This window comes from Natator depressus, chromosome 4 (genome assembly GCF_965152275.1).
Source record: "Natator depressus isolate rNatDep1 chromosome 4, rNatDep2.hap1, whole genome shotgun sequence".
NCBI lineage: Eukaryota > Metazoa > Chordata > Testudines > Cheloniidae > Natator > Natator depressus.
In genome coordinates this window covers 106,008,675-106,033,126 of record NC_134237.1, presented here as the reverse complement: position 1 = coordinate 106,033,126, position 24,452 = coordinate 106,008,675, and the positions used below count along the sequence as shown (strand labels likewise).

General features: G+C 44.2%; 1 protein-coding gene across 2 annotated transcripts in view; it reads right to left on the bottom strand.

Annotated features, from left to right (window-relative positions):
• The window catches only part of CCDC149 (coiled-coil domain containing 149), a 63,548-nt gene that overhangs the window by 30,756 nt on the left and 8,340 nt on the right, over window positions 1–24,452 (bottom strand). For both annotated transcript variants that reach the window (XM_074951598.1, XM_074951599.1), the window contains exons 2-5: window positions 22,667–22,828; window positions 21,406–21,444; window positions 10,145–10,252; window positions 763–879 (exon numbers count right to left, since the gene is read on the bottom strand). In XM_074951598.1, coding sequence (XP_074807699.1) covers window positions 763–879; window positions 10,145–10,252; window positions 21,406–21,444; window positions 22,667–22,828 — 426 coding nt within the window. The remainder of the gene's footprint in view (window positions 1–762; window positions 880–10,144; window positions 10,253–21,405; window positions 21,445–22,666; window positions 22,829–24,452) is intronic.

Genomic DNA, 24,452 nt, shown 5'->3' with positions numbered 1-24,452 from the left:
AGTTTTGACCCATTTCTAATTATAAGAAAACAACCTGTCTACATAGGGTAGAAAAACTGTTCAAACACCTGTCCTTAAAATTCAGTTGTTTCAACTGAAATGTGTTCAGGGCTTTGAAGTTCTGTCTTCAGTACACGAAGCAGGAGTAAACCAGATGAGTACTGGGATGAGAGATACCAACTGCCAGTGGACATCTAGGTGAAGACACCATGAAGTCTTGGTGATTCAGTACACAGTGAGTACTAAGTGCAGTGTTAAAGAGCACTTTCCTGATGAAAGGCACAAGGGATTTTGGAAAAGACATCAATCAGAAGTCTTACCCAATTGTGGAAATTAAAGAACGCACTTTAACATGTTAATCTGTCCCCTGGCTAAATTTCAGTTTGCGCATCTCGTATCATGTCAACGTATGTGCCTCTGACATTTCTGGTTAAATATGGGATTCTTCACTGACAATCCTAAACTGCTTCTATGTGCTACTCAACAGCTGTCACATTCCACCTCTTGAGGTGGATGAATTTCTGAGATGAAGCAACTTCATCTCCACTGGTGCATACCTTGTAGATGCATAAAGTGCTCTGCATGCCCTTTACACACACGTTCAATAAATACTACCAGAGTATAAACTTCCTTGCCACCAACACCACTATCTGCATTGCAAACCAGGTAACAACAATTACAGCACAGCAGAGGCATTGTAATTTACTTATTCTTTTGCCAGCAGTGAAAACAATCTCTCACTGAATGCCCATTAGTTATTACTTGTTCTCGTGCTTTCTCCAGCTGCTGAACAAGGTCTTCACGCTCGTGTGCTGCAAAGTGGCGTGCCCCAACTTCTTCATCTCCAAGTCTTTGTTTTGCTATTGTCATTCTAAGGAGCTGCAAGAAATGCCAAGACTTCATAAACCACAGAACACAGATTGAACACTTGAAAGAATATTATCAGAGTATATTGTATCACTAGATATGGAATGTTATCAGAGAGCCTTTCCAGACTCTCACAAATCTGAACCAGACATATTTTATGAGAGATCACTTTTGTGCCTATGAGCCCTATCCCATTCTCATTCAAATTGATGGGTGTTTGGCCAGTGACTTCAAAGAGCCAGATTAGGCCCTCTAGCAGTAACTTAAGAATTTTACATATGGGCATATGTTTAAAGTGAGCATGGACATATGATCCATCCTCATTCTCCAGAAAAGACAAGGTTTTGAATTTTAAAAATTATTTACTACCAGAAATAATATCTTGCTTTTATATCAGGCTTTTCACCCCTATATCTGAAAGCTGTTTGCAAAGGACAATAACTATTATCCTAATTTTACAGATTAGGAAACATGGCACAGAGAAGTCAAGTGACTTGCCCAGCACCACACATGCACCTCCTAAACTAAATCCAGTTGCAACCTTTGTGCAGAATTAGCACGAAGATTAAAAGAACGGGGCTATTTTTACATGAACATGAAAACAAACGTTTCTGAAATATCTATTAACATATAATGATAGTGGAAGATGTTAAAAATGTTTAGTTAAAATGCAAAACAAAATCTTCAGCATCTTTCATTGCTAGTAAACATTTTTTAAACAAAGCCTGACCTGAATTAACATCCAACCATTTTCAATACTACTGTTAAACAGAGGCTACTCTGAGGATTAGATTTCAAGGATTAAAAGGGGTAAAATAAACAGCCTACAGAGTGCATAGGCTAAAGAACATGCATCATTTAGAATTGTTTATACTTTGCACAGTTCGGAAAAAGTCCTACATCCCAGTAGCCCAATTTGTGGGATTTCCATAGAGGCTTGAGAAATCTGCAGTGAGAATTCCCATGACTTCCCTCCCATTTTTCAGTGGCACAAAGGAATTAATGTGCACCATTATATTTCAGAGTTAGCAAATCAATCTTCTGAAACAGAAGACTGTATATTCCATTTATTTTAGGTATTTAGAGGATGCCAGTCACCACAGTTCCTATGTGCTAGTTAAAATCCTACTGATGCAAAGCAGACCATCAAAAACAGGTTCTTCTTCTCCACTTCAGCCCGTTTAGTCCACACAAGTGCTGCTACTATAGCTTCTCCTGATAAGCTCTAAAGGGTGACTTACAGCTCCTGAGTGAAGTAATGGTCCACAGGCTGCCTTATTTTTGACAAACTGCATTTCCCCCTTCCCACAGAAAGAGTGTGGATTATATTGTAAGGAGCACACACTGAATTGTTCCTGGAAAATATACCAGTGGCTAATTTAAAAAAAAATATATTTTTAAACCAAGCAGGTTTAGGAATGGGGCCAGAGCTTTCGTCTGATCATGCAGACGTGAAAGGGGAGAAACACATAGTGCTAATAGCCAAACTGTATTATAGCATCTCACTTTGCGACTGGTTAGAAAAGTAAATTGAAATAAGGATCAGAAGGCTCAGAAAATGGGAGCAGGGAACTTCTCCCCCCTCAATGCAAGTAACAGCTTAGGATCTCTCCAAAGCACACACAGCACTAGATAGGGAGACCTTGGTTAATGCCATTCAACCATGCTCATTCCACACCCCAAGAAGGGGCTGGGGTATAATATGTAACAGCCTGTGGTGCTGGGACAATTTGTACAGTGGGGGTTCTGAGAGCCATTGAAGCAAACTGTAAACGCTGTATATGATGGCAACCACTTCAAACCAGGGGGTACTGTCACATCCCCAGCACCCCTAGTTCCAGCACCCTTGATTACAGCCTTGAGTAAATACTACTTGCAGGAATAAGGGTTGCAAGGCCCAAAGTTTGTTCCAGTCAAATCACAGTTCTTTATTTACTGATGAAGTGTGTGGGGGTGGGGAGAATCCTAAACACAAATCCAACATCTTATTCCTAAATGACAGATCACTTCAGACATTCAGCGACTCAGACAGCAGGTGCGGCTGAGCAGGTCTAGCCCTCCAGGTCTGCACCCTGCACATCTGCTGATGTGGCACCACCTGCTGTAAAGATTTTTCTCTTTGTAACTCTTGGAATGTCAGCATTTTCATGTTATGCTAGGGGGAAAGCAAAGGAGCGGGGGGGAGAAAGAAGGATTTATTCTATATTTTAGCCTTTTATTATAAAGTTTGTACTCCGTCCCTCTGGGCACTGTATTTTTATTGAACTATCATTCAGAATTCATCCAGGATAGAACCACTCATTCATTTTGTTGCTCTATTCCTCAGAATAGGTTAATACAAATAGAGGACCCCTCAAGGACTCCAAAAATATTTCCAGCACAGTAGATTTTGAAGTGAAGTGCACTTCAAACAGAGGCAGTGGTTCCTGAGAGGCTCAGCATACACTAAACAAACAGGCTTTCACCAAACAAAGCAGGGTGCAGCATGCCATTATTTAGCATCACTCTCTACTGTGCTAGGCGCCAGCAAAAATGATAAAATCAAAATTTATTTTAACCCAACAATTTTGGTTAAAATAAACAGAGCGAGATACCTCCATCGGACCTCGCTGTTCGAGGTGCTGAACAGACACGAGGGGAAAAGCCAGTTCTGCACAGCAGGCAGTAGTCGCATTTAACACAAGCATGTTAATCTGGCAGAGCCTTCTAGGCATCGTGACTAAGGCTGTGAGTCTTTCACGGAGGTCACAGATTCCGTGACTTTCTAGGACCTCCGTGACTTCTTCAGCTGCAGCAGCTGACCCCAGGGCTGCCCAAGCAGCTGGGGTGGCCCTGGGGCCGGCCTGCTCCAGAGGCCACAGGCACTGGTCTTGGAAACTGCCCCGGAGCAGTGGTGGCGGGGCCCCAGGCCAGGCCCCCCCCACCCCAGGAGCAGCAGTGGGGCCAAGAGCAGCCCCCTGGGGCGGAGGAGTGGCAGGACCCCGGGCCGGCCCACCCCGCCACTCCAGGAGCAGCAGCGGCTGCTGGAGCACCCCCTATCCCTGCAGTACCTAAGATTTAGTTAGGGGTATATTTTGTAAAAGTCACGGAGAGGTCACTGCCCACGACTTTTTGGTTATTGCCTGTGACCTCTCCGTACCTTTTACTAAAAATACCTGTGACTAAATCATAGCCTTAATCATGGCATAAGTGAGTCTTTAGAGGGGATCTGGACCTACTGCAAGAGACATATGCATGTGCTTAACTTTATGCACTGTGAGTAATCCCATCAATCTGGCTGACACATGGAGTAGACTCATTAGCCACCAATGGGACAAAATAAAAAAGTGTAATATTAAGCATTTTATGTAAATATTTGCAGGGTCGGAGCCACAGCAATGCCATTGTCACCCCTAAATAAGTTTCAACTTTGAATCTGTTACCTCTGTGGTATTTTATTTACTAAATGTACTGCACCCTGGCTAAAACTATTCCCTTCGCCCTCTCCCTTCCCCGCCCAGATTCATAGTTCCTGCTAGGAGCACAATGTGCACAGGGAGCAATTGCCATGGAAAATGAAGAGTACAGTGATACTGCTTTCACAGCATGTACATATGTATTTTGGGAGCATTATTTTGGATCCTCTTTTGGTTCATTAGGGATGGGAGACACTAGTGACTTATTAAATTTTGTTAACTTAAACACTCTTTTAGGTTCCAAAGGTAGGCTGAAGTTGTAAACTGAATACAGGGATACTGTACTGCACTATCGTTTTATCTGATCATACAGAATTTATCTCAAAATACTAACCAGAAGGTTAAATATATAACTAGATTACTCATGGCCACACACATATATACAATATGAAGGTACAGTAATTCTTTTCAACTCACTTTCTCCATGAAGAGCACCAACCTTAAGCCATAGCAGTGAAATGCTGTCTCCAGCCCATTATGTTAATGAAATGTTACACTGGCGCTTCTGGGTATCCCAGTGCACTTTTGTGTACTTTGCATAATCATAAAACAACTTGAGACAGGAACCTTGAGTGCCTATGTTGCTTATAGAGGACCAAGTGCACTGTTAGTGCCAAATAATAACACGATTTCTTAGTGTAATAATTACACTTATCACATAGCTAGTTTCTACAGCAATTCGATTCACACATTTGATACATGCTACAGGTGTCCATCCCCACCTAGCAGGCTTTAGCTGTCATGCTTCTGGTTCAGCTGGTTAGGCAAAGTTGCCAGACCGACTGGCTTACCACTATACTCCACAGCAGTAACTGAATAGCTTGTGGCTCACAGTCACGGTCGGAGATATATCAAGTCACCACCAAGTCTAAACAGTCAATGACTGATTGCAAGTTGAAGAACTCATCCCTGAAAAGGGCATCAAAACAATATCTATGCTGCTTTATGAACAGACCCTTCAATCCCCTAATTGTCCGAGATGTGTCTCTCCTTTTTTTAATTCAAACTTCACACCATTGCCAGCACTAGGGCAGCTGCACCAGCTGATGCAGATAAGCTGCTGCTGGCATTTTTCTCCAGTACCACCACCTAACCCTGATGAAAACAACTCTAGATAACACTGCAGGCAGCCACCAGCACTCTACACCAGAGTTCATAACACTGCTACTGCCAGATAGCCTGTGACCTAGGCTGGAAATGAGGACCAATTCTGCACAGGCTTGAATTGTGGTAAAGGTCTCATACTGAGCAAGTAGTTTCGGTAAGGGAATTCTGGTAATTGGTAAGCTCATGTATAGGACTTCCAAGCCACAGCAGGCTGCTTGGCCCAGGGATGGGACCTCTGACACAGTGTGTTTTCACATGACAGACTTAGTTTGACAATGACTGTGTCTCGTGTATGGGCAGTAATACTGTAGCCATTATTTTGGACACATCATGTTGTCCTATCACTGAACTATACCCTTAGCAGCTCGGCAAATCATTTCTCTGTCAGTGACTTGTGTGAGTGGGAATTAAAGTGGAGATGAGAGTCACCTCATCTCCTAGAAGCGTCTAGCCTCCCCCCCAATCAACTTCTATGTCTCCATTTAAGGCACGAGCGTGATCTCTTCAGGCCCTCTAAATTTAAGGGTTTATTCTCCAAGTATCACTGTCCCAACGCTGGGCAGAAAAGGGGTTTAAAAATCAAGTACCCGGTAAACACAGTAGTTTTCATGTGTCAGAGTTGATAAGAGATTGTGATCAACCATAAGAGTAAATACTCTTAGAACTCAGTTGCTTGAGTGCTACAGTGTAACTGTAGCTGTATTTCTTTAGTTGCAGCAACAAATCTTTCAAGAGACTTTTTGGAAATGTTTTACTATTTGTGCTATTTGAGTTCTAGCTGAATAAATGGGAAAATTAGTCCAGTTAAAAAAGTCAAATACAAGCAATTTGCTCTTGTCTAACTGATTATGTACTTAATATCTAGAATCCACAATTCCCATAACAAGTACAAAGGTCATCAGTTAAAATCCCATTGCTAACCCAATTAACCGTTGTATCTCACTACTGGTGAACATTAATGCAATTTGAAGGAAAAAAAATCAGGCCATCAACACACTTCTCCTTAAATATCACACAACGGCTCTGTTGAGGGTTTTTTTTTAATTCTACAAAACTCGTGTCATTGAGGGACAGGCTTTATGAGTCATGCATGTTCAAGCACAGGCAGAATTGTTCATCCAGCAGCAGCTTCACTGGCTGCAAAAGCAGCTGCTTGCTCATCTCTTGCCAGAAATAAAGTTGACGTCGACCCGGGGCCCTCCTTTGCTTCGGAAAAAATGGAGAGAGAAAAATGGCAGTATAAAAACGTAAGAAATTATTGTAATTCGTTGTTTTTGTATATACTGTATTTTATCAGTACTGCAATGCTGAGTTAACTCTTCTGCCAGCTCAGAAGAACCATCCCAGAACTTTTGCTACCAAAGCTAGGAGAGAGTAAAATATGGCAACAAGCAGCGGTTCTCAATCAGGGGTCTGAGGCCCCCTTGGAGGCTGCGAGCACATTTCAGGGGGGCTGCCAAAGCAGTAAAGCAGCCCCCCGGCCACACCCCCGGGTCTGGGAGGCAGGAGCTATGGTCCGGGTGATTAGCAGGGGGCTGGGAGCAGCCCACTTCGCTTCCCTCGCCCCAACCCTAGCCATGTTACTTGGGGGAGGGGGCTTGGGGGAAGGGACCCCCACCCCCCACTCACTGGTGGCAGCGGAGCTGCCCAGCACTAGCCCACTCCACTCCGCCGGCTCCCAGCCGTGGCGCTCCGCTTCCCACCACTGGTGAATGTGGGGAACGTCCCTTCCCCAACCTCCCCGCACTCACCGGCGTTGGGAAACGGAGCGCCGCCGCTGGGAGTTGGCGGAGTGAAGTGGGCTGTGGCCACATGGCTCCGCTTCCCGCCGCTGCCAGTGACTGCCTGTCAGGGGGTGTGGATAGGGGTTGGGGCAGTCAGGAGACAGGGTCCTGGGGGTGATTAGGGATGGGGGGGGGTCTCTGGAGGGGGCGGTCAGGGGCCAAAGAGCAGGGGGCCAAAGCAAGTTCGAAATAATGCGGTAAGATTTTTTGGCTCCCACGGACCACATTATATCGGGGTAGAGGTGTATATCAAAGATTGTGATGTTCTTTGAGATCTACTGATAAAAAGCTCTATATAAGAAATAGGCATTATTCATAATTATTTTCCTCCTCTACAAATCACCTTGAATGCCACAATGTAGCCCTTGGTGGGGCAGTCAGATCATGAGCCATTTCTGGCAAGAACTCTGGGTTTTGATTTTTTGTATCTTCATGCTATAAACAGAAGGAGTGGAATAAAGTGGAGAGACTTTGTTAAACTTTTTGTCCTGAGGCACGATCTTTGAAAAGCCATGTGAGCCAACATATGTATTTTTAGTTGACATCTTACTGTTCCTTGACTGGACTCAGAATTTGCATTAGTACACCCTGTAGGCATTTTCTGAACAGCACCTTTGACAAAGATGGGAATGGGGTGCAGGGGAACATTAAAAAAGAGGCGGGGAGAGAGGAACACACAGATAAAAGGCAAGTCTGACAATCTAAGGTACTTATATAGACACTGTCACCGTAGTATCAGAGTAGCTCTATCTATAAACCAACACCAGTGTGAGGTACAGCAGTAATATCCCCATTTTACAGAAGAGGAACTGAGGCACAGAGCAGCTAAGTGATTTGCCTGAAGTCACAAAGGAAATCTATGTTGAAGGAAGGAATTGAACCTGGGTTTCCCATGTCCTAGGCTTGTGCCCTAACCACTGGACCATCCTTCCTCTGCAAAGGAGAGAGCTGGAGACAGGATGCTCTTACAAAATAAAAGTAAGTTTCCTACGATATATGGGGAGAAATCATGAAAGAAAACAGAACACAAAAGGAAGCAAAGAAAATGGAGACAAGGGATGGAGCACAAGAGTGAAAGGAAACTAAGCAAAAACATTTACATAGATTTATTGGAATAAGCTACAGCAGCTGTTATAAGCACCTTATATCAATACAACTGCGTCCAAATAAGAGTTTTACCATTTTATCAATTTCTAAACAGATACAGTTATAATTGTATAAAAAGTGTGTTTAAGCCAGCTCTTAGGCCCCAGTCCTGCAAGCTACTCGAGTGGTGCTCCACTAATCATAGAGATACGCCAGTACGGGATTGAGGCCTTGTGTAATTTTTATTCTGCTCCCTATAAGCCTTGCTAGTTTTTAGTCCTTACCTAGTCTCCCCACCACCTGTTAAAAGTCCTACCTTTTACTAGTTTGATTTGTGTGCACACTTTTGTATACAGCTCCAGCTGTGAGTGGTACACACATTTAGCTTGAGCTTATATATTTCAATTAACAGACAACAGGAGTTTGATTAATACTGAACAGCAGTTTTCGAGCAATGTTCCATATACATTGCTAAACTTGGTAATAAAATAAATTGGTTATGTAAAGATAATTAGCAGAATGATTACTTAAAATTCATAACAAAATATGTACTTCAAGACCACTTGGGTCTATGTTTTTTTGAGAGAAAAATATAAAACAACACCTTTTTTAATCATATACTGAAATTCTACATTATTGCATTAGATACCATGACAAAGTTCCTCCTCTGCCTTTGTGGGTCCTGCGCTTATTGGCGGATTTGCTTGCCTCAGAGATTCACAGCAGCCCTCAGTCTGGCCACTTCTGCTAGTGGCTCAAACCTGCCGTTCACTCAGCTAACCTCATCACTGGCCAGCCTGAGAAAAAGGAAAGAACAATCCCCGCAGTCTCTGCTGATCCACCATGTGGGTTGGGGAACAGCTCAGAGACCTTCCTCTCTGGTGGAACCCACAGTCCAGGTAAACTCCCCCTGTGTCTGATCAGGAGTTGAGAGGTTTGGGGGGGAACCCAGGCCTGCCCTCTCTACTCTGGGTTCCAGCCCAGGGCACTGTGGACTGCAGCTGTCTAGAGTGCCTCCTGGAACAGCTGTGCGACAGCTACAACTCCCTGGGCTACTTCCCCATGGCCTCCTCCCAACACCTTCTTTATCCTCACCGTAGGCTCCTTGTCCTGGTGTCTGATAAAGCTTGTACTCCTCAATCCTCCAATAGTACGCCTTCTCACTCTCAGCTCCTACTACCTCTTGCTCCCAGCTCCTTGCACACATGCCACAAACTGAAGTGAGGTTCTTTTTAAACTCAGGTGCCCTGATTAGCCAGCCTGCCCTAATTGATTCTAGCAGCTTCTTAATTGGCTCCAGGTGTCCTAATTAGCCTGCCTGCCTGAATTTGTTCCAGCAAGTTCCCTCTTGTTCTGGAACTGCCCCTGTTACCTTACCCAGGGAAAATGGACCTGCTTAATCTGGGATTAATATATCTTCCTTCTAACACTCTCCTGTAGCCATCTGGCCTGACCCTGTCAAAATACTTTAAAATATCACATAACCAAGAAAAGATTAAAAGCTTGTCCAAATATATTTACAAATGGAAACACCAGGAACAGCATATAAAAGAGCAGAAGCTAATGGTGATTAACCCGAAACAGGATCCGCAATAAATATTCAAAGAAAACAGAACAAATGTAGCATGCACAAAAAATATCATATCCAAGGGACCTAGGTTACTAGCATCCTGTGTAGGCTGTTTTTGTTTCCCTGTTCTGAGTATTTTTGTAACCTCAATATTCTAGAAACTTATGAATAAAACAACAAAATATTTCTTCATTCAGTTTTTCTGAGGAGCTTGTCTCTAGTCCAGTTTACACATTACATGTAGTCTTCCTAGTAAAGAAAAAAGTTTGCAGTACCTTGTTGTCTCCTTGTACTTCTCCCAGTCTTTGCTGCAGTTCTTTAATTTCTTCTCCCAGATGCTTATTTCGATCCCGAGACTCACTCAATAGTTGGGCAAGATTAGCCTAGGAAAGTTACAAAGTTATATTAGACAAAAGTGTGCTTTTGTGAGTAATGAGCGTAGGTGGTGGTTGAGAAGGAACCAGGGCTTTATGCACTACCTTTCAACTGTGTCTAGTTTTGTCAATGTTGTTATCTAGCCCCAACGTTTCACTAGAAACAGCATCAGGATTCTAGCACCTAAATTACTGCAAAATAATTAATAAAGTATGTGTATTACAAAGCTCCAGAACATTACATAACAATAAAAAAAAAGGTGGGAATACCCACACTATCTCAGATACCTCTGAAAATAAAAAAAGCTTGATAGACAAAATCTGATATGAGATAGCTAAACTAACTGTTTTAAACATGGGTATAATTAGGCAAAAGGAATAACTGAGAAAGAGAGCTTATGAAGCGGGAGGGGTGTTCTCTCTGCTTAAATTCTACGTGCTATTACGCAAATGAACTTCAGAAAATTTCTCCACATCTCCCCCAACAAGTCCCTACTCCCATTCATAGCTACTCTGGAAATGTCTTGTATGTCAAAGTGGTGCAACATTTAGAAGATGTTGAGCATGATCTAACATTATTTGTTATTGCACGTTTACTGAAAAATATCAGATTAACTGAAAAATAATATTCTTCCACTAACATCCTAAAGATGTACACTCCTGAAAAAAACAAATGGTGTGTGTCTCAGAAGTTATCATTACTGACATCCTAAATATTTTGTAGAGTTAGCTGCTCTTTTCCCCCCCTCATTCCTGTCTGCCTCTCTGTTCTGCCCCGGCCCCTCTCTCCAGGGACCGGCCCCTGCTGTGCCCCAACTGCCCCTCGCTACGGGGACTGGCCCCTCCCCTCCCCAGCCCCTTGCTCCAGGGACAGACCTCTACTGTGCCCCGATTGGCCCAGCCCTGACCCCTTGCTACAGGGACCAACCCCTACCATGTCTCAATTGCTCCAGCCCCTCGTTCCAGGGACCAATCCACCCCACGCCCTGCTGTGCCCTGACTGGGCAGGCTCCACATCAGTTCCTCCCAGCCTGGCTCTGCAGGCAAGTCCCAGGAGAGGGAAGAGTGAGTGAGGGGAGTGGAAAGCGAACAGATGGAGGGGGAAGGAGTGAGTGAGGGGTGGGGCCTCGGTGAGTGGGCGGGGCAAGGATGTTTGGTATTCAGCAATTAAAGCTGGCAATCCTATTTATTTCTCAGAAGACAACTTGAGTATGACCCAATGAAGCACTGTTTGAATCCATGTGGAAAGAGCTTAGAAAGTAATGTCTAGAATTTGAGGCTATCCGCTGATTGGTATTTGCTCCGACCTCCATCCACCCCCTCCCTCACTCTCACTGCTTTCCAGGATGTCCCCTTTTCCTTCCTCCTCAGCATTCCTCATCCTTCCTTTCTCTTTCCCTTAATCCTCCCCTCAGCTACTTAATACTTTTTTCTTTTTAAATAAAAAATGCAAAAGCTCAACATGCGCACACGCACACACCACGGAACTAACACAATGTTTGACAACTATCACTGCGACTACTCTGCTTGTATGTTGCATCCCTTTCCCACACCCTTTGTCTTCTCTATTTCAACAGATCTACTCACCTAAATAAAGTTACTTCAGTGTTTACAGGATTAGGCTATTAGATTACAAGCAATTTGGAAAGGTACAGGTGCTTTTGAAAACTTTATCCTATGTGACTTTGGAACCTAAATCCAATTTTCACTTAGGTACTTTTGAAATTTTAGTCGTAGTCTCATGCTATCTGGCCTTAGTCTGGCAAACCCAGTCCATATAGGCATAATGGTTTGCGTACATAGATCTGATTGCAAGATCAGGACCTACGTATATGCAGTATCCAGTGCAATGGACCTGACCTGACCTGATTAGCGTCCAAAAATCCCAATGTAATAGAAATAGAATAAGAAAAACTCATTTGTGATTGTTGTTACAACAGTCAAGTTTGCTAGATCAGGTGGCCTATATCACGGCCAACTTCAAACTTTCAAGGAGAAACAAGAAGCCAAATACATTGGTCCTCTGTACTAGACAGACCATTGGTGAGATCCACTATGACAATTCATGTGGTTTCTACTTTTGAGGTTAGAGGCTCAGAAGATCACAGTAAAGTTCCTTGCGTTTTTGGAAAAGATCAAAGCATTTTTAACTAGGGCTGTCGATTAAAAAAATTAATTGTGGTTAACTACACTGTTAAGCAATAACAGAATACCATTTATTTAAATACTTTTGGATGTTTTCTACATTTTCAAATATATTTCAATTACAACACAAAATACGAAGTGTACAGTGCTCATTTTATATTTATTTTTTATTACAAATATTTGCACTGTAAAAAAAGGAATAGTATTTTTCAATTCTCCTAATACAAGTACTGTAGGGTAATCTCTTTATCGTGAAAATTGAATTTACAAATGTAGAATTATGTACAAAAAAACCTGCATTCAAAAATAAAACAATGTAAAACTTTAGAGCCTACAAGTCTACTCACTCCTGTTTCTTGTTCAGCCAATTGCTCAGACAAACAAGTTTGTTTACATTTATGGGAGATAATGTTGCCCGCTTCTTATTTACAATGTCACCTGAAAATGAGAACAGGCATTCGCATGGCACTGTTGTAGCTGGCATCGCAAGATATTTACGTGCCAGACTGTGCTAAAGATTCATATGTCCCTTCATGCTTCAACCACCATTCCAGAGGACGTGTCCATACTAATGACAGGTTCTGCTCGATCACGATCCAAAGCAGTACAAACCTACACATGTTCATTTTCATCATTTGAGTCAGATGCCACCAGCAGAAGGTTGATTTTCTTTGTTGTTGGTTTGGGTTCTGAAGTTTCCACATTTGAGTGTTGCTTTTTTAAGACTTCTGAAAGCATGCTCCCTCTCACATTTTGGAAGGCACTTCAGATTCTTAAACCTTGGGTCGAGTGCTGTAACTACCTTTAAAAATGTCACATTGGTACCTTCTTTGTGTAGGATTCATAAAGGTTTATGCGCTTGGCAACATTCAGGGCACACCCGGAGTGTTGTGTAGGAGTAGTGCACACACTGCTCCATCCAAGGGCATCAACCTTGGAATCTCGCCAAGATGACATGAATCGTGGGAAGCCTCTCAGGACTGGGCTCAAGGCCCGAGAGCAAGGAATGCGGTAGATAGAAATTGGTAAATGAGAATGTTAAACAAAGCCAGTGTATTCCTTTTATCTGTTGGAAAATGTAATGCGCGGGGAGAGAGAGAGAATAAAGGGGAAGGTGGAAAGCTGACAGAAAAAGCCTGTTAGCAGAGACCAGCCTGCTTGCTTGCTAAAAGCTGTGTTCTGTCTTGTCATTGAACCGCCACAACTGGCACCCAAACGTGGGGCCCTCAGCACTCACCTCGCCCGGCAAGGGTTTCAGACGCGTCACTCATCCGCTTCGTGGATCCCGGTGAGTATTTTTCATTGTGGTAAGTATGGGAAGCTCCCTCTCTGCTTTGCAAGTGCAACACCGCAATGAGCTACAGTATTTGCTGCGTAAGGCTCAGCATGACTGCCCCACTCGAGAACTCACTCTCCTGCTACAGGAGGTGAGTGCCCAATGCCCGTGGTACCCTGAAGCCGGAACCCTTAAGCTAGCGGACTGGGAGCGGTTGGGCCAGACATTGCACAAAGAGCCTCGGGCGTCCGTGCAGGCTTTACATGCCTGGCACCTCTGCCGCGACGTGATACAGCATGTCGCCTCGGACAGGCCCTCCCTCGCGAGGCTGGTAATCTCGCCACGCCCGTCCGCTCCTGCGGCCACCCCCCTCCTACCGATGCAACACAGTGTGTCGCCTCAGAAAGACCCTCTCCCGCGCCAACAGAGGGGCTGCCGATCCCGCCACCCCCGTCCTCTCCTGCAGCCATCCCTCCCCCTGCTTCGCCCCCAGTGCCTCTATTACCACCGCCTCCCTGGCCTTCCCCACCGGAGCCGGTGTTGTGATCACCCTCCGCCCGTGGGGCCCCATGCTCCGGGGCCCCCCGGGGGGTCGTCTGCATCTGCTCAGGGGCTTTCGCTGGTGCAACAAATGGTGCACGCAGCAAAGACTCGCTCAGATATTACAGCAAAGGAGCTGGCTGATCTGGTCTCAGTTTGTCCGGTGACCTGGCAGGATGATGGCCAGGGCAACCAGATTGCAAACTGGGTCAGTTTGCCTTACTCGGTGATCAGAGAGGTAAAGAAAGCGATTCGCAAGTTCGGCCTGACTAGCACGTATGTGCGTGGTCTCATTGAAGGGCTAGGTAGTGGGTACTCCCTGATCCCTGAAGATTGGAAGGCGCTGTTGCGCATGATGCTGACACCCAGTCAGTATGTTATTTGGCTTAGTGAGTATCGGCAGATGGCGGAACGCCAAGCCCAGGTATATAGAGAGCAAGGTGTCATTTATGAGCAGTTGGCAGGGGAGGGCCAGTTTGCTACTGTTCAGCTGCAGTCTCAACTCCCTCAGGCCGTCTTCCCCATTATTTCCACCTGCGCCCAGCATGCTTTCCGGAAGGTCCCGGATTCAGGCAAGCCTACCAAAAGCTTTGCCAGTATCCGTCAGGGTGCATCAGAGTCCTTTATGGATTTTACCAACAGATTGCAGGAGGCTATCCTCCGACAGGTGGATAACCCTGTGGCAGCTCAGGAGATCCTGTTAAAAATGGCAGCTGAAAATGCGAACGAGGATTGCCGCCGTGCTCTCCAGGCTGCACAAGCCTCTGGAATTCTAGAGCTGTCGGACATGCTGTGGGCGTGCCAAAACATCGGAACCCAAGCACATAAAGCTGGAGTTCTGGCCGCTGCCCTGCGGAAAAGCGGGAAGGAGGGGAAGCGTTGTTACCGCTGTGGTAAGGAGGGTCACTTTCAGCGGGAGTGCCGCTCATCGACGGCGCCCGCCCGCCCCTCAGAGAAGTGCCCTAAGTGTCGGAAGGGCTATCACTGGGCTAATCAGTGTTGTAGCGGGTCGGGAAACCGCACGACGGGTCCCCCCTGAACCCAGGGCCAAATGGGGGTGTTTCCCACTCAGACAACTGTTCCTCTGCCTCACAAACCATAGACTCCATGAGGGCGGCGACTGCTGGAAGTGCAGGGCTTGATTTGATTATGCAGGAGGACGCTGATTTTCAGTTGCCGGGGGAGGTTTGCGCCATACCTACACAGGTGACGGGACCTCTCCCTGCTGGATTTGTGGGTTTGGTTCTCCCTCGCTCACACGCTGGGAAACAGGTTTTTTTTTGTCATCCCAGGAGTCATTGACGCCGATTACACCGGCGTTATTAAGGTTCAGGTATGGACCCATCTTCCACAGTTGCTCCCGCGTGGACGGTCAATTGCACAATTGATTTTAGTCCCCTATCAGGTGCCAGCCGCAGAGGATCGAGCCCGGGGCGGGAACGGCTTTGGATCGACGCTGTCTCAGTCGCCGTCTCACAATACGTCCTCTCCACTTGTTGCTCTGACAATGTCAGTCCGCCCCTCGAAACCTCAGTTAACACTTCTCTTAAATAATGTTCCTTTTACAGGGCTGGTGGACACTGGAGCTGACGTTACGGTGATTCGTGATCCGGAGTGGCCGGTCGGTTGGCCAACAGTTCCTTCTAAAGAGTTGTGGGGGATTGGGGGTAGCAAACCCGGGCGCCAAAGTTTGTCTTGGGTCACGGTCTCTAAACCAGGAGGCTGTGCCCTTGCTACAATCCGCCCTTTTGTACTCCCTGTCCACCTCAATATTTGGGGCCGTGATTTACTTACAAAGCTGGACACCACCCTCGATATTAATATATAATGGCCCAAAATCTTCCCTCACCCACCTTGCCATCCGCATTACCATTGGTATGGCAATCCTTAGAGCCCGTATGGATTGACCAGTGGCCGCTCCCTCTAGAAAAGCTGAAAGCGCTTCATTCACTTGTACAACAATATTTGCATGCACAGCGCTTGGAGAGCTTTACTAGTCCTTGGAATTAGCTGCTGTTATTTTGGCCTTTCAACTTTTTGCTGATTGTCCCTTTAATTTGATTGTGGACACGCATTATGTTTATCAGGTAATTGATAATTTACCCCTTGCCCTCATTACCCCTCAGGTCGATGCGGACCTCCTTCGCCTGTTTCTGTCCTTACAGTATCTCATCACCACTCATAATTTCCCTTATTTTGTTGCTCATATTTGCAGTCATACCCCTCTGCCTGGGCTACTCATTGAAGGCAATGCGCACGCTGATCGCGCGTTACGTGGTCAGGTAAATTCCCTTTCTTCTGACCCCACTGAAAGCCATTCCTTTTTTCATCAGTCTGCCTCTATTTTGGCCCGACAGTTTCATATTCCTGCTGATCATGCACATTCTATCGTTTGTTCCTGCCCCCACTGCGCCGCTGCTGCCCCTACCTTTTCTTATGCCGTTAACCCTAGAGGTACCGCAGTGAATCAGCTGTGGCAAATGGATGTCACTCACGTGCCACAATTTTGCCCCTATTCGTTTTTACATGTTTTCACTGATACCTATTTGGGATTTCTTTGGGCGACCCCATAGCGTGGGGAAGCCACTCCCAAAGTTATTCACCATTTGCTAGCCTGTTTTGCTGTTATGGGTCACCCGAGCCAGATAAAAATGGATAATGCCCCAGCCTATTGCTCCATAGCACTTTTCATCTTTTGTGCCCAATGGGACGTCCGTCTCAAACACGGGATCCCTTACAATTCCACAGGCCAAGCTATTGTTGAACGTGCAAATTGCACGCTAAAAGCCTTGCTTGACAAACAATTAAAACAAGGGGAGCTGCGTCTCCGAATCTTAGGAGACATTCAGCAACAACTGCATATCCTTTTGTTTACTTTAAATAATTTAATGCTGAACGCAGATCAGCAGACCCCCGCGGATCGGCATTTTCACAAATGGAAAGACCGCGTGTCTATTACCATCAGCTGCCCGATCCGCAATGGTTGGGCCCAGTGCCTTTAATTACTTGGGGTCGGGGATATGCTGCTGTGTTTCTTCCTGCAGGACCGTTGTGGGTTCCAGCCCGGTGTGTGCGACCGGCACTGAAACAGCATGGCATGGCACCAGGGGCTGTCGAACCCCATACCGGATTTTCAGCTGACCTTGGAGGAGACCGCGGTGCCTCCCAGGTCAACAACGGCGGGACGGAAACGGAAGAGGCGTAGCGTCCCAAGCCAGCCCGTGACATGGGGAGCAGTAAAAGCATTGGTCGCCGCGGCTCAACGAAGACTGGCAGCAAACCAACAGCCAGAGACTCCTGAGACTTTGTGGCAATTCTCGCCCAAATTACTGCTAATTCTGTACTGATTGTATGCCTTTTGTGCCTGCTATTTCCTGGAGGGGTTGACTCGGGAGCGCTTCCTCCGTTATGGGCCCGAATGACACATAACCTATGGGAAAGATTGGCTTCAATAGCAAATGTTACCCACTTTTATTTGATTTTGTAGCAGCTGAAGAATTGTTAGGTACGTGCCTTATTTCAGTATGTCATTACCCTGAGGAAATTGGGAATGAGATGATGCTCGCTGCGTACTCGACCCTCTCTTCCCAGTACTCTAGCATGGCTAATTGGGGCCCGGCCAATTACACTTTACCTTCTTAAGCTTATTTTTTGCTGCTGCTGTGTACAATGTATTCCCTCTTTGTTAACGCTTTGTCGAGACCCGCCCTGGCAGGCTCCACGAGTTATGACCTTGTCTGTCCAGGAGTTAATTGGCTTGCAAATGCAAATTGATGGCTACCATGAGATGGCCGAGCACAAATAAACAAAAAAGGAGGGGATATAGGATTCATAAAGGTTTATGCGCTTGGCAACATTCAGGGCACACCCGGAGTGTTGTGTAGGAGTAGTGCACACACTGCTCCATCCAAGGGCATCAATCTTGGAATCTCGCCAAGATGACATGAATCGTGGGAAGCCTCTCAGGACTGGGCTCAAGGCCCGAGAGCAAGGAATGCGGTAGATAGAAATTGGTAAATAAGAATGTTAAACAAAGCCAGTGTATTCCTTTTATCTGTTGGAGAATGTAATGAGCGGGGAGAGAGAGAGAATAAAGGGGAAGGTGGAAAGCTGACAGAAAAAGCCTGTTAGCAGAGACCAGCCTGCTTGCTTGCTAAAAGCTGTGTTCTGTCTTGTCATTGAACCGCCACATTCTTTGCGTTTTGTCAGATCTGCAATGAAAGTGTTCTTGAAACGAACAACATGTGCTGGGTCATCATCCAAGATTGCTAAAACATGAAATATATGGCAGAATGCAAGTAAAACAGAGCAGGAGACATGCAATTCTCCCCCAAGGAGTTCAGTCATAAATTTAACACACACGTTATTTTGTTAACAAGTATCATCAACATGGAAGCAGGTCCTCTGGAATGGTAGCAGAAGCACGAAGGGACATACGAATGTTTAGTATATCTGGCAAATAAATACTTTGCAATGCTGGCTACAAAAGTGCTATGTGAACACCTGTTCTCGCTTTCAGATGACATTGTAAATAAGAAGAGAGGGCAGCATTATCTCTCGTAAATGTAAACAAACTTGTTTGTCTTAGCAATTGGCTGAACAAGAAGTAAGACTGAGAGGACTTGTTGGCTCTATTTACATTGTTTTGTTTTTGAGTGCAGTTATGTAACAAAAAACCCTACATTTGTAAACTGCACTTTCACAATAAAGAGATTATACTACAGTACTTGTATGAAGTGAATTCAAAAATACTATTTCTTTTATAATTTTTACAGTGCAAATATTTGTAATAAAAAATAATATAAAGTGAAGAGTGTACACTTTGTATTCTGTGTTGTAATTGAAATGAATATATTTGAAAATGTAGAAAAACATCCAAAAATATTTAATACATTTCAATCGGTATTCTATTGTTTAAGTGTGATGAAAACTGCGATTAATCGCAATTCATTTTTTTGAGTTAATCACGTAAGTTAACTGCGATTAATCTACAGCCCTATTTTTAGCTGCTGATATGGCTGAAAACTGGGAATGGCTCAGATCTGTCTGTTTCAGAGGTTACATATTTCCTAAACAACATAACTATCCAACTTTAGGGCAAGAATTAACTAGTTTCTGATCTTAGTTTTCAGACAGCAACCTTTCAGCCAACACAACTCTTTTTCAAGGTCTTCTTCAGTAGAATGATTTTTTTCTGCATGCTAACAAATGAGTCATCAATATACTGAATGGATCAAGCAGCTTCAAGATGCATTCTGTCAGTGGTTCAGAGATTACTGTCTAAGGGGCATTAAAAATATTTCAGGTCGTTTTCAGGACTTTTTCATCTAAACCAAAGTAGCTGAGGCTGAAGTTCTTCTAGAATCAATTGACTTGCAATGCTCTGATGCAAATGTTGCAAAAAGTGACTGAATTTCAATAAAGACGAGATAAATGAGAGATTGAGTTACTTAAGAGGAATGACAGGTTTCAGAGTAACAGCCGTGTTAGTCTGTATTCGTAAAAAGAAAAAAGAAAAGGAGTACTTGTGGCACCTTAGAGACTAACCAGTTTATTTGAGCATGAGCTTTCGTGAGCTACAGCTCACTTCATCAGATGCATAGCATATCGTGGAAACCGCAGAAGACATTATATACACACAGAGACCATGAAACAAAACTTCCTCCCACCCCACTGTCCTGCTGCTAACAGCTTATCTAAAGTGATCATCAAGTGATCATCAAGGAAGGCCATTTCCAGCACAAATCAAGGTTTTCTCACTCTTCCCCCCCCCCCCACACACACACACAGACACACATACAAACTCACTCTCCTGCTGGTAATAGCCCATCCCTCTTTGAAACCTCTCTTTATAATGCGCATGATAATCAAGGTGGGTCATTTCCAGCACTAATCCAGGTTTTCTCACCCCCCCCCCACACCCCCCCTCCAAAAACCACACACACAAACTCACTCTCCTGCTGGCAATAGCTCATCTTACAATGTGCACAGCAATAATCCAAGTTTAACCAGAACGTCTTGGGGGGGGGGGGGGGTTTGTAGGAAAAAAACAAGGGGAGATAGGCTACCTTGCATAATGACTTAGCCACTCCCAGTCTCTATTCAAGCCCAAATTAATAGTATCCAATTTGCAAATGAATGCCAATTCAGCAGTTTCTCGCTGGAGTCTGGATTTGAAGTTTTTTTGCTGTAAGATAGCGACCCTCATGTCTGTGATTGCGTGACCAGAGAGACTGAAGTGTTCTCCAACTGGTTTATGAATGTTATAATTCTTAACATCTGATTTGTGTCCATTTATTCTTTTACATAGAGACTGTCCAGTTTGACCAATGTACATGGCAGAGGGGCATTGCTGGCACATGATGGCATATATCACATTGGTGGATGTGCAGGTGAACGAGCCTCTGATAGTGTGGCTGATGTTGTTAGGCCCTGTGATGGTGTTCCCTGAATAGATATGTGGGCACAGTTGGCAACGGGCTTTGTTGCAAGGATAGGTTCCTGGGTTAGTGGTTCTGTTGTGTGGTATGTGGTTGTTGGTGAGTATTCGCTTCAGGTTGGGGGGCTGTCTGTAGGCATGCAAGGTAGCCTATCTCACACTGAAACCCCCCCTGGTTTGGGGGGGGGTTTCAGTGTGAGATAGGCTACCTTGCATGCCTACAGACAGCCCCCCAACCTGAAGCGAATACTCACCAACAACCACATACCACACAACAGAACCACTAACCCAGGAACCTATCCTTGCATGCCTACAGACAGCCACTGAAACACTGAAACCCCCCCCAAACCAGGAGACCATGCAATTGGAAAGAGCACCTAAACACGGTGTAAGTAACTGGTATACATGCAACAGATTTCTAAGCCCCCTTTGACACCATGATGCCCCTAATTGTTCACTTGCTTTAGGATACAAGAAATACAAGTGAAGAGGTCAATCTCAACTCTCATTACCCTTGTTGATTTCAGTTTAGGTAAAATGATAGGCATAACCATTTGCTCTATTAATGATAGCTCAGATATTTCAGGAGTTAGCATGTTTAAAAGAAAGCACGAGTCACTGAAGACTTCATGGTCTTCCAATGTGAATTGGAATGTCCACTTGAATATCAGATTTTTTTTATTGACATCAATATAGTTTTAAGAGTTTGAATTCTCACAAAATAGTTTAGTATGATGCCAACTAAAAACAGAAAAAGCCTACCTGTTTCCTTTTTTCAGGAGGAAGACAGGGATCCCCATCCTAAAAATAAAGAGATACATTTTATTGGCAGCTTATTTCTAAAATTGGTAACCATATAAGCTTTGCGGCTCTAAGACTTTAAAACACCAGAATGTATCTGAACCAATAGTTTTCAAAAAGTTGCAGTTTGATTAAAGACACTTCATGTTAACTTCAGAAGATTCTTGGAACTGGAGAGTTAAGATTTATTTACATTGCTAAGAACAGCATATCATACATTTGTGTTGCATTGTTCTCCATAATAGTGCATGACGTTACCGTGGCATAACACTGCAGTCAGTTTTTAAATGGTAGCCTGACTTTTAGATTAACCTCCTTGGGATTGGAACGGTCTTTGTTTGTGCCTTATACACAGTCTTGGCAGAATTGAATTTTTATTTTTTTCCATTAATTAATTTCCTGCAACTGTAAAAATAAAAATAGTTAATTGAAGAAAATTAAGGGGCGCAGGTTAGGGCAGCACTGACAGCAAAGCTGCAGGGGGGTTAATGTACTGACTGCAAAGCTGCAGGATGCGCTCTATGCTGTCGAGGGGCCCAAGACAGCAGGTGCAAGGTGCGGAGGAGGCTGCAGTCCTGGCTTGGCAGAGCACAGATCCCCGGCCAGGGTTGCCAGGAGGTCAACTCACCACTCAATGTGGAGGAGGAGGGAGAGCACCCCACGCTGAATGGCTCTGTCCCTGGGCAAGAGCCATTCAGCAGTGAGGTGGCTTCTCCCAGGGCCAGAGGCTTGTCCTTCTCCTTACAGGTCTGGCCAGAGGTCCCTGCTCCACTGGCCAGGACCAGTGTCTTCCTCGCACCTTGCATCTGCAGAGGTCCAGTGTTATCGGCCCATTGTCACAGCTCCACCCACTCCTTTGACAGCAGGGCTGCAGAGGGCTCTGTGCTGCCACAGGGCCAGCGACACCAATCTCTGCAGGCACAAGGTGCAGAGGGGAGGCTGAACTTACAGCGACTGTTACCTTAATCGGATTCAGGGTGGCAGCTGAAACATTTACAAACATCTGTCGATTTAAATCGAACCCTGCCAAGCACACTTTTATAGCGCCAACTACATCAGCGCTTAACAAATAAATAATGGTGGAATCGGGATCATACCATCTGGAAGTAGTATAGCAAACAATTAATTTTTACAGCACACACTGCACTCATAAAAGGAAAACACTTTTTAAATTCAGGTTCATTCTTGCCCAAATCACTACAATGTTCATAAGGTAACATACAATCAGCTCCCGGTATTTCTTTTTCAGTGACTGGTGTCGTTCCCGCAGCTGATTGGCCATAAGCTTGTACTGGTCTCTTTCCTGTTGACATGTGTCCAGTTCCTTGGAAAGTATCAGCAATGCTTCCTTTTTACTTTCTAGCTTTCTTTTACATACCAGATACTGCAAGAGAGAAAAGGGAAAGTAATTGGACAAAGCATTAATTCACAAGACTGTGCTGAACTGAGAAGACTAAGTTTGCATTAAGAAAATATTTTAAAAGCAATTTATCTGTAAGGGTTTAGAGGTGTACGTTTGTATCTTTCTAGGTTAAAACTGAAGACTTTAATATACTAGAATCACTGGGAAAGTATTTGCTGGACAAGAGAATCCTAAAATCAACTCTTAGGGCCAAATTATTCCAACAGTTTCAAGTCACAGAGTTTCCTGGCCATTTTCCCCCTAGACACCATCCATAGAAGCAGCCAGAGAATTCCACAGCTTAACCTTGATTGTGGCTTTTTGAGCATCTAGTAAAATGTTCCTAAACAATTCCCAATCATAATTACCTAAATTACCATTAATTTTTAGTTCTGTAATCAGTTCCTCTATCTGTCAAGTCGAGGTCTAATATAGAATTCCCTGGCATCGGTTGCAACACTTTTTGAGTTAGGAAATTGTCATCCATAATATTTAGAAATTCCAAGCATGTTTTAGTACCGGCACTATGAGACCTCAAGCATGTATCACCTAAATTGAAGTCCTCCATAATCACACAGCCTTTTCCCCCCCTACACACAATAGATACATGCATAAGGAGCTGGTCATTCTGTTCCCTAATGTGATTTGGACATCTGTAGCAGACACCAAGTAATACCCCATCTTATGCTTTATCTGTTTGCATCTGTAAGCATGCAGGATCATTTTCTTTTGAGTTATCAGGGACTTAGAAACAGGTAATGCCATTTTTGGCAGAGTGCCACTCCCCCTCCCCTATCCCCCACTCGATCCTTCCTAAATAGATTTTAGCAATTGATTTTAATATTCCTATCATGGGACTCATCAAACCAGGTTTCTGTAACACTAGCTAGATCAAATTTATGTTCATAAATGAGCAATTCCAATTCCTCTTGTTTGTTACTACCCAAGCTCCTAGCACTGGTGTACAGGCCATTAAAGTTATCTACTAGTCTACCCCACGCCGCCACTTTCCCTTGAACCCTTGATTTTGAGAGAGAAAGTGGGAGAATTTATGTATGTATTATATATGCATATATCATGCTTTTCTGCCATATGTGAATTTTAATTCTCAAAAAAGTGTTTATACAACTTGCTTCAGTTTTTACAATGTGCAGTCAGACTCTCTCACCGCACATGAGACAGTGTCTGTGAAGTGCTATATTTCTACTGTACATACTGTACAACTTGATGTTATTCACATATATGAGATGTGGTACTAAATACATTTTGAATTTGCCCTGTAAGAGACCAAACATCATAGCATTCATGAAAACAATTTATAGTTTCATTATATACTCTGACAAGAATATTTTGTCATTATGGGCTCTTATATAAAGCAACAGCATCAGCACTTCCATACTGTTCAAGTCAGTGTAGTTCTTCAGGACAAAAATCATTACTCATATATACTACTTGCCTGGAATTGACTTACTTAACTTCAATTTAAAATGAGTAAGGAAAAGGTTGGGGGAGTGTTTGATACATTAGTACAGCTAATGTCTTCCAAAAATGGCAAATGCTTAGTTGCAAAACCAAAAGGGAAATGAAAAGCAATTCCAAGAAGGAT